At 45.7% G+C, this 17460-nt stretch overlaps 1 protein-coding gene across 4 annotated transcripts in view; it reads right to left on the reverse strand.

Moving 5' to 3' along the window:
• Positions 1-17460, reverse strand: part of EIF4G3 (eukaryotic translation initiation factor 4 gamma 3) — a 155679-nt gene that overhangs the window by 30050 nt on the left and 108169 nt on the right. For all 4 annotated transcript variants that reach the window (XM_066334485.1, XM_066334487.1, XM_066334489.1 and 1 more), the window contains exons 11-15: positions 12983-13852; positions 6070-6158; positions 4229-4493; positions 1713-1870; positions 501-626 (exon numbers count right to left, since the gene is read on the reverse strand). In XM_066334485.1, coding sequence (XP_066190582.1) covers positions 501-626; positions 1713-1870; positions 4229-4493; positions 6070-6158; positions 12983-13852 — 1508 coding nt within the window. The remainder of the gene's footprint in view (positions 1-500; positions 627-1712; positions 1871-4228; positions 4494-6069; positions 6159-12982; positions 13853-17460) is intronic.

Raw genomic sequence — 17460 nt, forward strand, 5'->3', positions numbered from 1 at the left:
CAGGGAGAAGATGGGAAAGTGAAAGAAAAGCAGCAGAAAAGGTGGGAAAACAAGGAATGAAGTGACCGGAGCAATACATGGAAGCACAGAGAAAAGCAGGAACACACAGGTGCTGGCTATATTTGTTAGTAAAATTGTTTTGCCCTGTTGGTGTGTTTTGCAGCACAGCCCCCCAGGCTGACACACTGACGCCGGGTTTGTTGTACGACGAACACATGACCGCACACGCGACTGCCGGGCCCTGGTGTGGAAATGCTTCCACCCTCTCACACAGGGAAACAGGAAGGAGATCAAACCCTTCCCAAACAACACCTACCCGTGACAAACATCCACAACTGTTTCCAATTTCCCTACATTTTGTCAGCCAAGCAAACATCCCCCCTGCATTCATCCTAACAAAACGAGAACCACCGGCGCATCAGAAGAGGTGCAAAAACCTGAGGAGGGACTTCATCAGTGTTAAGCCCAGTTTTTAAATGAGCAAGTTTGGGTAAACTCACACTTCCAGACATGTTTCTTCCTCCAGGGGCTTGCCTCCCAAAATCAGCAAAGGCTGGCGTGAAGTCAGGGCCTCGTGGCAGGATCCGGGGGTCCAGAGTCCTCAGCGGCAACTTCGGCTGATTGACCTGTGCCACGAGCAGAGCACACAAACGGGCTGCTCAGGGGTGCTGAGCTACCAGAGGTCATGCAATCTACAGACAACATCAGCTAAACAATAACAGTCATATCAACATTCATATTAAAGCTTTTAACAAACTGCTCAAGTTTTAGGCATCCACACTTACGCTAAAAATAAGAGCTTAATTTAAAATGCATCTTCTTCAGGAGACTATTGAGGAAACAGGAATAGTTCAGAAACATTTCAAAGCTGACAGGAATTATGGAGGTTAAAATCATGGTAATACGGGCCTGTCTTGGTTCAGGAGCATGAAACTGCCACCTTCCCTCAAAGCAATGGCTTTTGTGCCGCCATGAGAGATGGACAACTGAGCCCAGGAAGTTCAGCCACAGAACAGTGAGAAACAGTCACGGGAAAGTAGCAGGTAGGTGAAATAATTTTGGGAATAAAGCTGTGTTTTACAATTTGTCTGGGAATGAAGCTCAGAGCAGAAATGTTTCTGCACACAGGGATCACCCACATCCCTGAGTCTCAAGAGTGAGTCTGTTGTGGTTCCATCAAAGCCAAGGAACACCCCAGTTCTCCATGAGAGCAGAACGAGGCCTTGGTGTCAGTATTCAGAAATCCCAAGTGTTTCAGACCTCCAGCAGAGACAATCAGCTCTGAGATGAGGCTGGAGAGAAATCCCAAAACTGCCCAAGAATGGAGTTCTTAAAGATCTTTTATTAGATCAGCTTATAAATAGTGAAGAAACTGCTTCAGATTAAAAAAACAGTTTGTCCTAAAGCTTCTCTCTGATTTTTAATTGATCTAATAAAAGCAGCTGCCTCTCCATTCAGCCTTACTTGGATCTTCAGCTCTTCATGGCTGGATCATTTAAAATTTTAATAACAACCTGGTATAACTTAATCTAGATAATGCCCATCAAAAATACTTCAGTTTTTAATCATCTGTGCACATCCACCAGGCATCAACACCTCTATTTGTAGAATTTTGTGATGAGACCAACTATTCCCACTTCCCACCAAAAGCCGGCATGGAAATGGTTCAGGAATAAGGCATTAGGGACCTTTATTCAAATCCCTGCACGTACCTGTTTTATGGGCTCTCCTCTCACCTTGTCGAGCACCACGTCGCTGATGGGAGGCAGCCCCTCGGGCTTCTGGATACAGGCAGGCATGAACTGGATATCCAGCAGGAATTCCCGGTCGTATTGCTTCTTCCCCTCTGGGTCCACGGGCTTCCACTGCTCTATAGGGAGAGAAGTCCCTGAGAGTCACAGGAAACAAACCCCCTGCTCACCCAGATGTGCTTCTGGTAAATCTAAAGGGACGAGGCTGCTGCACCAGTTTGGGAAATTTCAGTTTAATTTAATTTTCATTTTGAAGAGAGAGGAGGCAACACACATAACATTAAAGGGACATGAACAACGGGGAGTCTGTAGAGCCAAGTCCATAGCAACCACACCTGGATCTGGTCACTAATTCCAGTTCTAACCCATGTATCTATCTTTGACTTCTGCTCTCCTGTGGGATATGGTGGAACGGGGACAATTTCCTGTTTCTGCATGAAAATGCGGAAGTTAAAGGAGTTTGTCTGGTGAAAAAGGGAGCCATAAACATGAACTCAAGGACAGCAGAGCATGGAACAAAAACACTCTCTGAAAATGTGAAGCCATGGAACTGTGAACAAACCAGGCTGGAGATAAAAGCAGAAACAAGAGAAACCACTACCACAGGCCATGATCTGGGAATTTTAACTTTCCAACTATTGTACGTGGGGCTTCTTGGGTGTGGAGGACCCTGCCTGGTGCAAACCACAGCATAAACCCACAGCCACTTCAGCACAAGGAAAGTCAGCCTCTGGTGGCCTGGAGATGGCATTTTCAGCACTGGCCACACAGTTTGCTTGAAGTTAGGGAAGAAAACATGTTTTATCTCTAGGAAAACATCTGTATGAGATGCTGCCTTTGAATCTCCCTCACACCACACTGCGTTACTCAGCACTCATCAGCTCTCAAGGTATTTATTATTCCTTTATTTCACTCCCTGACCCCTGGCTTTGGATCTCTGGGATCTCACCATCTGCATACCTGCAGAGACCATGAGCAGGGATTTACTCCAGTGATGGGTTTCAATAACTGGGAATGAAAATACACAGAAGTAATTGCAAACTTTAGCTCTTTATACAGTTTTATTTCTACAGAGCTTCAGGATACAGGGTTGCAGAAATGGTTTGGCTGGATCCTGGCTGGAATTTCTGGCCTGCCCACTGTACCTGTCATTGACCACGGAAAAGCTCCAACGTAACAACAAGCAGATTATGTGTAGTTTCCTTCTTCTGGAAAGCTCTCAACAAGCTGTTTTAATGTACAGAGCAGCTGGGCAGCATCACAGGAAGGATCCTCAACACAGGCAGAGACAATGATCAAACACACAATTCCTCCAAAAGGCAGAAATTCCCCTTTCTAAAAAGAGCAGAGCTGAAATCGAGGACTATTGCACAAGTCTGATGTATGTTGCTTTCCCAGGGATCAATCCACTCCTCCAGATGAGTGAAAGGAGATCTGGACTCAACTGCGATTGCTCTGACTGCATCAGCCGATGAATTATGGATTAACTTCAGGAAGTGCTTGGCTAGTGAGCTGGTCAGGTACCCTGAGTGTGATGAGCTATCAAGAGGCCTCTGTGTTTCCCTCACATGGTATGATTGTGCTGAATTAATAAAACCAAAGCAATTGAGGTCTTTGTCAGAACAAAGTAGTGCAGAAATAACCACTGCAGTGGAGTCCCTTAATGGCGGTGTGCCTTGTCCACCAGGTTCTCCAGGTCTTTCCTTATTATTATTATTATATGCTAATTTCTGGGATCATAAAAAAATTGCTCCTTTATTTAGAGAGTGTATCACTTGAATAAGAAATTGCTTAAAAATTGGGAGAAACTGAAAATTTGGTCTCAAATTCTCTCTGAATGAGGTGGATTAACTGAGGTGCAGGTCTATAAATTACAAAATCCACAAAAATAACAAAAAGGTTAAGTTTTCATAAATAGCAAAAACCACTCTATATAGATCTCCTATACCCTAATCAATGGGACTGAGCTGGGCAGTGCCTGGATTGAAAACCACAAACTGTTTTTTTTCCTTACTTTTCTAGAATCCCAAGATCCATGCAACTGTTTAGCCTGGAAATTAAATCTTTATGAATGCATATATTTGTATTTGGGACCCAATGAGGACTTTTATTTCTTATTTAACCACATCTTATTTCAGAGGTATATTGATTTATGTGGAATTTCTTGGATATTTTCCACCTACCAATCCACACAGGAATCAACTCTCTGCTGTATCCACCGTGCAGCATCCAAATACACAAAAATTTCAAGGAATTAAAGATTTTCTCTTCTCTTGACCATGACCAGCAAGACAAAAACAGTTTTCTCTTTTTGTGCCCTTAGAAGATGTCTCAGGCCTGCTGGGTTGCAGATTTCAGCAGACTCACACAAGATGAGTCCCCTTCTAGCCCCAATGGGAACATCCATAGGGATGATACATGGGTGTCAGCAGCTCTTACGGGAGGGAGGCAGAGAAGCAGAGTGGAGCAGGACTTACCTGGTTTGCACTGGTACACCAGCCCCTCTCCAGAGCTCTCTGTGCAGCTGGAGTTGGCGTCAGTGCCTTCGCCCTCCGAGATGCTCTCGGCACCATTTCGCACAGGCTCTGTCTCCTGCTCCCCATTCTCTTCCATGGGTTTCACTGGTTTGAGCTCTGAGGGTTCCCTTTCTGGTTGAAGCCCATGGCTCATTTTCTCCTGCTCGGATTCAAGTACTTTGTCCCCTAAAGGTTCCTGTTCCTCCTCCTCCTCCTCCTCCTTCGGCTGGAGCACAGACAGAGGCAGAGGTTTCATTAAAAACACCCTGACAAATTCAATGCACATGAAACAGCTCTACATGGATTCACATGGCACTTTTGGGAGCAGGAGGAATATAAATGCATTTTACACAGGGATACTGAACACCACACTGAGCCACTGGGTGATTTATCAGCTCATTCCCATGGATAACCCACTGATAATTAATAGTGCAACTGGAAAGACTCAGCATTGCCCATGAAATCCCCATGGAATTGGATGGAGGGAACTGTTAAGCCATGAGCAATCCCAGCCTGGAAAGATAAGTCTGCTTTCCTCTTCTCCTACCATCCATGATAAATGGTTGTAAAAGGCACGTGGTGCTTGTTTTGGGGGATTCTTCCTTTAAATGCCTGCTGCCAACTGGAGCAGATCCCACTAAGGAAGACAATGTGAGATCCAGCCACAATTTCAGCATCTCAGTTTCAGGAAAAAGCATTAATAGTATCCCTGGCTGTTAATTTTAGAGCTCTCCACGGACACAGCCTGATTGTGCATTCAGATGAGGAGGTGTCGGAATGTGCTTCTCCCAGGAGAAATCCCAGCACATCTTAGCACTGAACAAAGAACAACTTCATAGACGATGCTCTGTAGGAGGCTCCCAATCCTTTTGCCTCCCCACCTGACAGCACTACATTCTAAAACGCTTCTTGCAGATTTTTCAAGGGAATTCTCTGAAGAATTCCTCAGTGGAACTGCTGGGTGGCGCAGGAGACATGACTCCTCCAGGGGAGGATGAACCTGCTGGGGCTGGGCTGCCCCAGTGACATCTTTTGCTCTTCTGCTCTGCCTCACATCTGACCAGTCTCAGCTTTTATCCACACACTGAGCAGTCTGAACTTTTACATTTTTACTCTCTCGCTCCCTTTCTGATTGATTCTAACCCCATATTGACCCAGGATTTTAAGCACCCTGCTGCAATATCCCTACCGGAGCAGCAGCGAGGGAGGTTTTCTTTCACTCATCTAATTACTCATCTAATCACTCTTGGGGTGGTTTTGCCCGAAAACTTCAGAATTTTCCTTTGCCAGCTTCTCCATCAGTTGGTCATCAGGAAAACTATCCTCTGCCATGATATCCCTGTGCAGAAGAACCGGCCAAATGTCAGGATGGTGGCCTGGGACCAAAATGGGGCAGTGCTGAAGGATGCAAACCCACTTATCCCTTACTCTTCACTGAAAGGGGTCCCTCAGTGCTGGGAGGCTGGTGGAAGTTTAGTGGAACCTTTCAGTGGAAGGTGTCCCCAGCCATGGCAGGGGTTGAATAAGATGAGTTTTTAAGGGCCCAACCAAAAACCAGTCTGTGATTCTGTGACTGTACTAGTAATTAAAAATTAGGCAAACACAAAGAAAACTGAAGAGCTTTAAAAGGGAGCAGACTGACACCTGTTACCTAAAGGATGCTGAGGAATACCAGAGTTCCTCCCCAAAACTCTGCCCTGGATCCTGTGAGACAATGAGGAAGCAATGTCTCTAAAGTACAATTTCAAGAGAGGAACACCATCTTTAAATTTGGGTAAAGCAGGACTTTGGTTCCCTCTCACCTCTTTTTCTGCCTCTGTCAGCTCCTCAGTGGCTTGGGTCCGGTCTTTTGGTTTCTTCCAGGTCTTTGGTGCAGTTACAGCAGTTTGGGCTGCAATGTAAATGTGCATCTGTTACAACACTGAATGACGCTGAGCTGATGTGGCCATGAGTAATGAGCTTCCCTCCCAGGGGCTGGTCTGAGGCACAGGAAAACTAAAGCAGTAGCAGCCTTGTGGAAAATTCGGCTTAATTTGACCACTTTGGCTTTCAATGCAGCAATAACAATCATTGGAATTACATTAAAACAAAGGAACTGTTTTACAAATTGCTCACTGAAGCTCCAAATGGCACTTGGGGTAGTAAGGAGGTCACTGCCAACAGCACAAGGATCATGCAGAGAAAAAAACCTTCAGGAAGTCAAGTTTTTGGAAAGATCAGGTGCTGGCTGGGAGAGAAGGCTGTTCTCAACGTATTTTTCTCAAGAATTCTAACATTGTTATAATATTAACCATGAACAAGCCCAAATTTCAGTATTTCATCCAAAAGGGAAAGGAAACTCCTTCAGTCCTGCAGCACTGGCCTGAGCTAGATTTATACTTCAATTTAAAAGCAGGTTCATAACTCCACCACTAATGATCTCCCTGGCCAACTGAGTCACTGAAAACACCACAGAGTATTTCCAAGATCAGCACTGATTTACTCCAATCATGTCTTCCCTCTAAAAGGTAGAAGAAACCACACAATATATTAAGGAGACAAACCCATTAATCCAATCTGCTCCTAATTTGTGACAACTGCTCCCAGCTTAAATTCGGATTCCAGGCACAGATATCCAGTTAACAGAGTGTAAATGGGATTGATTTTGTGACTGAAGTTTACTGCAAACAGATTTCCAGCTCCGGCCTTTGGTTTCCAGCAGGTACGGTGGAAAAACCCAGTGTGCACTTCCTTTATCACAATAAAATACAATTTTGAAAAGTTCTTCACTATGGATAAATAAGAGTTAATAACAGCCATCTCTGTTCCTAAGGGCATGGAGCAAATGGGACTTGCTGTGTTCCCGCTGCCCCAAAGGATATATACAAGCTTCCAAGGCTTCTCCAGAGTGCTTTCCTGCTTGGAGGGTGACCATGGACCTGCAGATACTCTGCAGATTCCCGTGGGAATCACCATATCCAGGCCCCAGCCCAAGGAGCAACAGGAGCTACTGGCACTGATGGAAAACTTTTAGCTCCAGGCTGAACAACCCAAAAGCGAAATTAATTAAAAAAGGAAAGCCTTAATTAAATATTCAAACATCATGTCCTTCTTCACAGAACCAATGGCTGGAAAAATCATCCAGGTTTCCCAAGCTCCAGGGCCTGCACATCCCATCCATTGTGTCTCCCTATGGAGAGGCTTTAAGGGCTGGGAAGAGCCCCAGCACAAATCCCGAGTTTCCTGGGGCTCAAAGGAGGGGAGAGGAAGGGCCGAGCAGGCCCAGACTGCAACATGGCTTTGTCTCCCACAACTGAGACCAGCCTTTACTGCTGCTCCCAGCAGCTCCTGGCACCTTGGCAAGAACAGCCCAGTTATTCCCACTATCCTGGGGTAAAAGCAGGGCTGTGAATGATCTGTGTTTGTGCACATGGTAATTTCTGGAATTCAGCAAAGCAGAGATCTAAGCCAGACTCCCCAGTTCCCTCAATCACAAAACCTGCCAAAAATTCAGTGAAAACTGAGCACTTTTCAAAGCGCTGTTTTCAGTCCTCTGGTTTGGTGATGTCACTTGCACACTTTCAGGGGTTTCTCCAAAAAAGGATTAGGTCTGCAAAGCAACAACCTCAGTGTTGCCTGAGCCATTTTAATCTGACAGAATTCCACTCCCCTCAAACTCAAACCACAGAAACCATCTACGGTGTAAAATAATGTTTCATTTTTAACCGTACAGAAATAAATTCAGGGGTCATGGATTTGGGGCTGGCAAAGGTCCAGGGTGTTTCCTTCCTCAGCTGTCAGGATGTGAACATTACTGCTGCTCAAGTATACATTTTTTCCACATTTTTTTGGCAGAAGTAACCTCTGAAGAGGCTGAAATCCTGCTAAGCCTTCTGAATGAGTCTTGCCTCAAATCCCACGACTTCCATCAGCTCAGGGGTTCTACAGTTGGAGCAACCCCTGACCTGTTGTGGAGCTCCCCAGGATGGATCTCCAGAGACGTTGTTCAATTTCCCCCCCTCTTAAAGTAGCAGACACCAGTTTTCTTTTTTCTGTCAGATTCACATTTCTGCTGCAGAAGCTCAAAGGAGAATGTGCACTGATGTGAGTTTGGGTGTCAACCTTCCCAAACCCCAAATCCAACAGGACAATGGCGTTATTCATCTGAAGATGGAGTTTCATCTGTGAGGCTATAGGGAAATACAAAGTAATGTGTCCAGTTTGGCTCTTGGAGAGGGACAACTCCAGTCTTCTGAAAGAACACCACCTCTGGTCTTTTTTTCCGTTTTCCAATCCCCAACTTGAGCAACTTCATGTGCTCTCCAGTAGTTTAATTTCTGCCCAAATGCAGGTTCATTTTTGCCATTGTTCAACACTTCCAGACCTTGTTTTCAGCTCATTTAATTCCTTTGGAGAAGGGACTCCAGAAACCCAACCAACACTCTGAGCTCTTACCACAGCTTACAAAACCAAGGGAGATAACAGGAGTGACAACACAGATTTACTTTAGGACTGGAAAGAGGAACAAACCCTTAATTCCAGACTATCCCGGACACCATTCCCAGTGATAACCTCACCACTGCAGGGATCTGTCCAGCAGGCCCAACACTCCCTCAGCCCATTTCTCCAGCTGTGTCACATTCCCCAGCAGAACATCTTCCCACGGGATTTAATACCCATGAGCTCATGGCCCATCTGGTGGGACACGAGGCCTCGCCTCTCTGATGTGGTGCCAACTGTGAAGCGTAATTAATACCAGCTCTTATATTTTTATCTTATTATCCAAGATGCCATGAAAGACCAAAACAAAGATTCACCATCACCTTCCAGCTCATGGAAAAGAAAATATATTCCAGTGCTTATGGCAGCAAATCAAGAAGAAGGGGACACCTGATTTATGTTTCTGCCTCTCCAGGTATCGGTGTTGGAGAAATTTCTCCAAGGTATTTCCAACTACAGCCCAAGTTGCTCATTACAGTCTCCCCAGCTCAGAAACTCCAGGACTCACCAAAGCTGGGCTATTTAATACAGAAATATGTCTCATAAATGAGCTCTTCAAGAAATAGCTCTTTGAATTCCACGTGTATTAAGTTCTTTCGGCTTCCTGTGTTCCAAGGAGTTCGGTCTGGGACACACATCAGTCTCTTGTTTTCCTCTTTGCTTCTTGTAATAGCCATGATAGAATGCTGACATCAAAGGCCTCAGGTCTCTGGTAGCATCTGCAGAAATTCCACTCCACCAACAAAACACTTTTTCCTGTTTCATTGCCTGGAAAATGCTGGTCCCTCACTGTAGCTACAGAAACCCCAGATTTTAATAAAAAGTAACAGTCATTGATGACTTTTAGCCAGGGTGATGTTTTTAGTGCAGATTGGAGCGCTCAGGTCCTCTCTTGATAATCTCTTTTTCTCCTTGTAGAGCAGATGAGTAGGAATTAATTACTTTTAAAAGCATGTGCTCTTACCCCTTGTAGGTTAACAGCTCTGCCCGTCCTAAAAACTCCAGGCAAAAATTCCTGAGGAGGCAGGAATGCAACCTGTGCCCTGAGAACAGGGGGAACATGTCCCCTTTGGGCAGATGCTCAGACCAGGAACACAGTCATCAGCAAGAAACTACCCCTGAGTACAACATCCTGCACTGCACTGCTGTGGTTTAATGCTCTGAAACTCACCAAATCTTCCCCATTTCACAGAGACCCACAGTGATGCTGATGAGCAGGGAATGTTGATCTGGTGACTCACACTCAGAGACTGAACCACTAAGGCTGCCAACTTTGCTGTGAGGGTGTACAGAACAGGCAGAATTCAGTGTAAAATACAACAAGGGTGCTCCCTGACCTTAGAATCCCCTGACCTTAGAAATCTGGTAAAGACCTAATGCCAGTGGAAAAGGTGAAGTGGAGGCTCCCCTGGATCCCCACAGGATTAACTCAGCTCTGGCCTCTCCCTGCAAACACTGACAAAGTTGTTTTGTTGAGCTGTAAAAAAAAAAAAAAACCTGCTGCAGGATAAAGACTTTTAAAGGTCTGAATATATTTTCTTTCTCATCACAGAGCTTGACAGAGCAAAAAATCCAAGTCTGGTTTCCCTGACTGTTGGACAAAACGTGTGTTCTGTAAAATACTGCAGGAACAGGCAAATCCCTTTGCTCATCCCCAAAAAGCTGCCATCCCCAGCACAAAATATGGAATCCACCTGGGAGCCTCAGCAGTGCTGCCCCAGCAGCGATGAGGGTGGGATGAAGGTCTCATTCCCAAAATCAGGCAGGCCGGGTTATAGCTATGAAAAGGACATGCAGGAGGAACTGCTGCAGGAATGAGATTATCCCGAGAGGTCCCAGCACTGCCCCAGCCAGCCCAGCTCAGATCCCCTAAAAGGGAAAGCAGGGTGATGATTTGTGGCCAAGCTGCTCTGTAATAAAAACACCATTCTGCTGAAAACCCCAAAGACATATTGCTCAAAGTCACAGAGCTCACAGCTACCAGCATACTCCTGAGAAGTTTCCCTTATCCCAGGTTTAATCCTAACTCCAGAGATCATAAAAAAATCTCTCAGCCTTTAGTCCAAGAAAAACACAACAATATAACCCTTTCTCCTTGCTCCTGAGGGTCAGCATCTGGATCTTCGTTCCTGAATTAGCAGGCAGCCTCGGATGAAGTTATTTCAATCTCTCTTCCTCTATCCAAGAAAGAATTGGAAAATTATTGCTGAAAAGAAGGCTGGCAGAGAAATGCAATAGTTTGAGATCATTAAGTCAGGGGTAAAGCACAAAAAAACACTTGGAGAGCTTCATGCTTTCTTTGAAGTCCTGAGCTTTTAATAGAAATCTGAGTTTCAAGTCATCTTTTACATGACTTGAGAACTCCTTGTTTCCGTGTTGCCAAAGCCAATGGCTTGGCTAATGTGTGTTCTGGAGCAAAATGACATTACAGCATTAAAATTAATCTTCTGCATAATTAAAAGCCTAAACACTGTAAGTTAATTTTTTTTAAATTTAAAGTACAGGCCATTGCAAAGCCAGCAGTAACACTGCAAACTGAAACCTGCCTGTGCAAAACCTTATTTACAGTGTCCCATTTCTTCTCTCCTTTGTAAGGAAATTAATTTGGGTTATGAAGCAGCTTTGATTGAAAGAGTGCCAGAGCAGTGAAATGACCCAAGTGAAATAAAAACAGAAGAAGATTAACAGGAAAAAATCCTCATGGTTGGTGTAGTAAAAGGGATCTTTCTTCTCATCTGTAGATACTGGATTTTAAAATCAGCATATTGAGCATCACACAAACACGGAGCATGGCCAACTTCAGCCTTTCAGTGCATTTAAGAGCAGAGCCCATTTCTGAGCCCATTTCCCACTTATCAAAAAAACCCTCAAAAAACCAAAACCAAAAAAACCCTCCCAAAAAAACAACTAAACAAACAAACCCAAACCGAACCAAACCAAACAACCAAAAACAAACCAACCACCCTAAAAAAAAAAAAACATATAGGGTTATGCTACCATATAGGGTAAATGTTACTTTAAAAAAATGAAACCAACAAAGATCCATATCACAACCAGCTGCTTGTCCTCTTTGTCCAAGCTTCACCAAGTTCCAAGGAATTGAAATAACTGCAGAACAGGACGTTGAAAATGTGACACATGAAATGCTATAACACTGCTGGGTGTGAAGAACAGCCCCCACTTCACGTCCTCAGTAGTAAATACAAGGAATTAATAATTTAACTTCTTTTCCACAATTTGATCTCCAGGAAGTCCTGCAAAAAAAGCCATTTTTCACAGGAAACACAGAGTGTTAAAACCACAGAGCCAAACCAAAGATGTGGCAGGGCTGAAACCAAAGGCAGGAAACAACACTTGAAGAAATAGGCTGGATTTTAAAAGGCAGTTGCAGAAATAGGGATTTTAGTGAATTTTAAACTGTAAACTGCAGAATTTAAATTTAAAATTGTAAACTGTACATTTTGCTTACATGCGACTTCTGCAACCGAAAAGCCCAAGCATCACTAATGAAGGCTGGGCAGGTAGAGGTGTGTGACACTGAGGTGACGATGGGGTGTGACCCGGATGGGTGATACTGGTGTGGTTGTGATACTGGTTGTCAGTTGTTTGGATGAGTGTGAACAGTCCATTTCATTTTCCCACATCTGGGAACACTGTGACATGTTTTTACAGCTGGAAAAAGACCCCAGTCCAGCAGTACTGGAAATTGGTGGCTCAGGGGCTTGCTCCCAAGAGCATCAGGGTCCCAAATTCAGAGCCACAAACTGGACCAACTGCTCGGGGGAAACAGGAGCTGTGAATGCCCCATCCCTGGAAATGTCCAAGGCCAGGTTGGACAGTAAGATTTGGAGCAACCTGGGAGAGTGGAGGGTATCCCTGCCCATGGCAGGGGGTGGCACTGGATGGGATTTAAGGCCCCTTCAACCCAAACTATCCTGGGATTCCATGAAGGCTAGTGTGCTCTGCACTCTCCTTCCACCATCCCTCTGTTGCCATGAAAGCATGAGCCCACCCCAGCCTGGGACACACATCCAAGTCAGTGACCAATTATGAACTATCAGGAGGGATTTCTATCCGTGCCAACAAAGATCAGCATTTCACAATTACAGCAGCCATGAGGCACCACCACGCTTTTTTCTTTTGCAGATAGAAACAGAAGCATCTGTTGGAAGAAGAAAAAGCCCCTTTCCTTCCTTGTGCAGTTCACTACATGAACCCACATAGCCCAGTACTTACCTGGGACAGGACTTCTGCTCAAGTTCATACTCAGAGCTTCCCGGCTCTCCTCCAGTTGCCCATCTGTTTCTGTCTCTTCCTTCTTTTCAGTATCTTTTAGCTCTTCACTTAGAGTAGTTCTTGTGCTCTCCTCTCCTTCTAAATCTCCCTGGACAACAGAGAGGGCACTCGGAGACAGGAGAGGAGGTGGAGAAAGAGCTGTAGTGGCAACAGCAGCAACGCAAACCGGAGGGGCCGGGGGCGGCGGGGTGGGCGGCAGGGTGGGCGGAGGAGAGGGAGCGGCGTGAGGAGCACTGGGAGGTGATGGAGCGCTCTCCAGCTCCACTGGGGGCACCGCGGGGGGCTCCAACTCCACAGTCAACGCTGCAGCTTCTGCCTGGGCCACCTCCGCCACGGGGTCGTCCCCTGCAGCCCTGGCGCTGCTCGTGTCGCTGATGACACCGGGCCCAGCCAGCGCCAGCACCGGCACCGGCACCGGGGTGTCACCAGGGGATGCTACCGCACTGCTGGGCTCTGTGCACACCTCGGCACCAGGCTCCTCCACGGCAGGAGGGGCCGCTGGCTCCGGGCAGGCTGTGGCACTGGGTGTAGGCATGGCCTCCTCTCCAGGGGAGGCCAGTTCACATCTGTCCTCTGGGTCAGCTGTGGGAGGCGTTTTTCTGGAAAGGGGGACAGCGGTGGCATCCGCCGGGACAGCTGCGACCACAGCGGCTGGGGCTGGCGTCAGAGCATGAGGATGTTCTGGTGGGGTTTCCACCGAGGTGGGGGCCTCGGTTGTTTGCCCAGCTTGATCTTTCTTCTCCCCAGTAGGTTCTGGTCTGAGGACTGGAGAAGGTGGTTTTAATACTGGATCTGGTTTTGGCTTCTCTTCTGGGAAAGGAGAAAAAAACCCATTATCAACAGCAAGGCAACTCCATGTTCCTGCCTGATGTCTTGGCCCCCTTGGTTCCCATTCCTGCATTTTGCCAAGCAGCTTTGAGGAAGACACAAGAAGCCTCTGCACCTCACTGGGAATCCAAATTTGAAAATACCTCTGCCATCCTGACAAGAGACAGATCTGCAGACAGACTCACTGCAGCTTTCCAGTGCCTACAGGGGGCTTATAAAACAAGGAGAGCAACTTTTCACATGGACAAAAACTTGCAGGACAAGGGGGAATGGGTTAAACTGCAAGAGGAGAAATTTAGATGTTTGGAAGAAATGTATCAACACAACCCCCAAGATCTCCTGCAGAAAGAAGTCCCTGCACTCATCTCATTATCAGCAACAGACACGGTGATCCCGTCCCTGCCGAGACTGTCACAGAGCTCCCAAAGCTCTGCTGCAGCTCTGCTGCTTCCCCCTTCTTTTCTACAGAAGTATGAGCCATTATCATTTAGGATCTTGCAGGAACACTAAACTCCTTCAGGACACTATTACACCAGCAAAAATAATTCTGGAAAAGACAGAGGCACAAACCTGCTTTTCAGAATTACAAAGTCAAAGGCCACAACCAACCCCAAATCATCAAAATTCAAGTAGAACTGAACAGCTTTGGCTCTGCTGGATTTCCATTAGGGGTTTATCCAACAGCTGAAGGGAATGGGTTTCTAAAGCAGAACCAAAGGGTTTTTGAAGGAGAACTCACTGGAAACTGCTTTGAGCATCAAATCCCACCTTTAGAATAGCTGAAGCAAAAGTGAACTCTGCTTGCAGCCGTCAGCAGCCCCAGCAGCATTACAGAGGCCCATGGCCAAAGTAGTAGTTTATCAACCTAATGAGGCACCCAGGGACATGGCTTTGGAGGAGGATGACAAGTGAGGAAAGAGAAGGAAAGAGTACCCCAACAGCTGACTTTGATTCTGGAGGCTCTGTGGAAGAAAAAGGATGCAGGAACTGGTTTGGAAAAAGAAAACCCCTCTGATTTCTGGAACATCCTTCACAGGAACTCCTGGGGCATTCCTGACATTTACAGCTCGCTATAAACAACTGCCTGGATATTCTCTCCCTGAGGCAAAGGACAATGCTAAAAAAAAAACCCAAAAAACCAAAAAAAAACCCAAAACAAAACAAAAAAAACCCACACACAAAAAAACCCCCAAAATCAACAACAACAAAAAAACCCCACCAAAACCCCCCCAAAAACCCAAAACCAAAACAAAACACAAAACCACCCAAACCCCAACCCCCCCTCCAAAAAAAACCAAAAAGAAAACAAAAACAAAACAAAAACAAACAGACAAACAAAACCCCTCCCAAAAAACTCCAACCTAATGCATTTGAAGTGCTAATAAATCATTCTGAGAGATAAAATCAGCACAAATTCACAGCTGCATTTGAAACCAGAGGTTTCACTCCCTTCCTTCAAACCACACCTTTTCTGGCCAATGTTCTTGTTATGGATACAGGATGTGTGTGCAAAATACCAGAGAAAAGTGATTTGAGGAGGGATTTCAGAGAATGAGGAGCAGATTTGGCTAATGAGAAGCAAATCTGAACTTGAATCCTCATCCCAGAGAACAAATCTCCAAGTCCTGGCAGAGGAGGTCTCATCCTTGCCAACTCTTACAGAAAGTCACGTGAACAACTCACAGTTGGGGAGGAAAAACAAAAATCAATGCAATTCATCCAAACTGGATCAAATCCCTCTTCCTAAATATGCTGAGATCATTCCTCATGATGTATTTAGAAAGTATTTACAGGAAGCAAGGGCTGCTCCACTGGAAATATCAAGAGATAAAAATTTCCTGATAAATATAATTTTTGCAAAATTATTCCTTAAAGATTCTTTCACATATCCAGTGGGACAGACTCTGCTCTGTAGTCTCCTTCATGGAAAAGTCATTGTTGGGCTGGTAGGTGGTCCCAGTGGCACAGACTGGCAAAAGCAGTGGATGAGGAAGATTTTACTGGATACGGGAATTTGTTCCTGCTCTGTGGTGTTTATCTGACAATAACTGCTGGGCTTGCTGCCATTTTTCCATCTTTTGTTCTGATGCAAACACTCATGAGATGGCACCAGGACTGACTCAGTGTCAGCAGAGGGGCTTTGGAGCTTTCCAAACTCCGAGGTCTGATATTTATCTGTTTTCCACATACCATGCTGCACATTCTCTCCATGTCTGATGCATTGCAAGATTTGGAAAGAAGTTTGAAAAGAGGATAATACTACTGCCTGAAACATCCCCCTGAACGTCTGCAAGTGGAATAAATGTGGGCAGCTCTGATTCCATGCAGTTCTATCCCACTGCACCTCCTGCACCAGCCTGGCCTGCAGCCAGGCTCTGCAGGCTGGGCCACCGGCTTGACCTGGATTCCCCAGCAGTATCCTCCCCTCTGTCAGCCTGTCTGGTATGGACACACCAGGGGTGCCTACAGGAACCAGAACTTGCACCTAAATAATGTGATTTTTCAAGGTATCATAGCAGCAATTCCTGTACCTGGTCCACTGGAAGGTGTCCAGCGGGGTCAGAATGGGAGGAGCTTTAAGGTCCCTCCAACCCAAACCATTCTAGGATTCTACAAAATGCCAAAGGCTTGTCTTTAAAAAAAAACAACTAAGGATATAAATAATGCAATCCCAGATCCAGTCTCAGGAATGACTTCCAGACCAAACCAACAGGGCCTGCAGATCCTGGTCTGCTGGCAGAGCACACGGCTCCACCCCTGAGCCCAACGGACTGGCCAGGTGCTGCTCACAGTCAGAAACAGCTGCACAAGTAGCACTGGGTGTCACAGAATCACAGTGAAAGCCTGATTCCAAACTTCAACGGCTGAAATGGTCACAGGAGAGGAAGGGCACAAGGATGATCCAACCGACAGGATGAACTTGGCAGAGGGGACTTTGGAGAAACCATGACACTGGTTTTAATGAACACTTCAGCCATGCAGCCCTTTCTGCCACTGCTTTTGTTTTGGGAGCAAAAAACCGCAACATCGAAATAAAAAATAATTTTGATACCTTGGCATGTATTTCTGAACAGACATGCTCCCCAAAAGTCATTAGTTCAGTTTAAATACTATGAACGGGGTCTATTAATTACTGACACTAACCCCTACATTGCTCTGCCTGCCCCAGCCCCAGCTGAGTGTTATTCCAGCGCTTTCCCTGCAGTGCTTACATAAATGTGCTCTTTAGCAATTTTTGGACTGGAACAAATGTTTGACTCTTTCTGGGATGGAATGGAGATAAACACAGGGAGGCTCACTGGTGTGAAACCCCAGTTAATCCCTGCTTTATGTTCAAACCAGCACTGTCAGGGCTGTGTAACTAAATAAACACATTTACTTCCAGTTTACTCACAGCTGCCTACAAAGGGATTAAGTGAAAGAGAGAGAGAAGAGGGGTAAGACCTGTTTGTCCTGAAAATCCACGTTTTCATACACAGAGATGAAACACTGTGAAGGAAAGTGCTGGATTTTCAGAGATCAGAGTTCAAGGAGGTCTTGGTCATATGGTTTAGTGGTAGGCATTCCTGTGAGGAGCAGTGGGTTGGACT

This window comes from Sylvia atricapilla, chromosome 22 (assembly GCF_009819655.1).
Source record: "Sylvia atricapilla isolate bSylAtr1 chromosome 22, bSylAtr1.pri, whole genome shotgun sequence".
NCBI lineage: Eukaryota > Metazoa > Chordata > Aves > Passeriformes > Sylviidae > Sylvia > Sylvia atricapilla.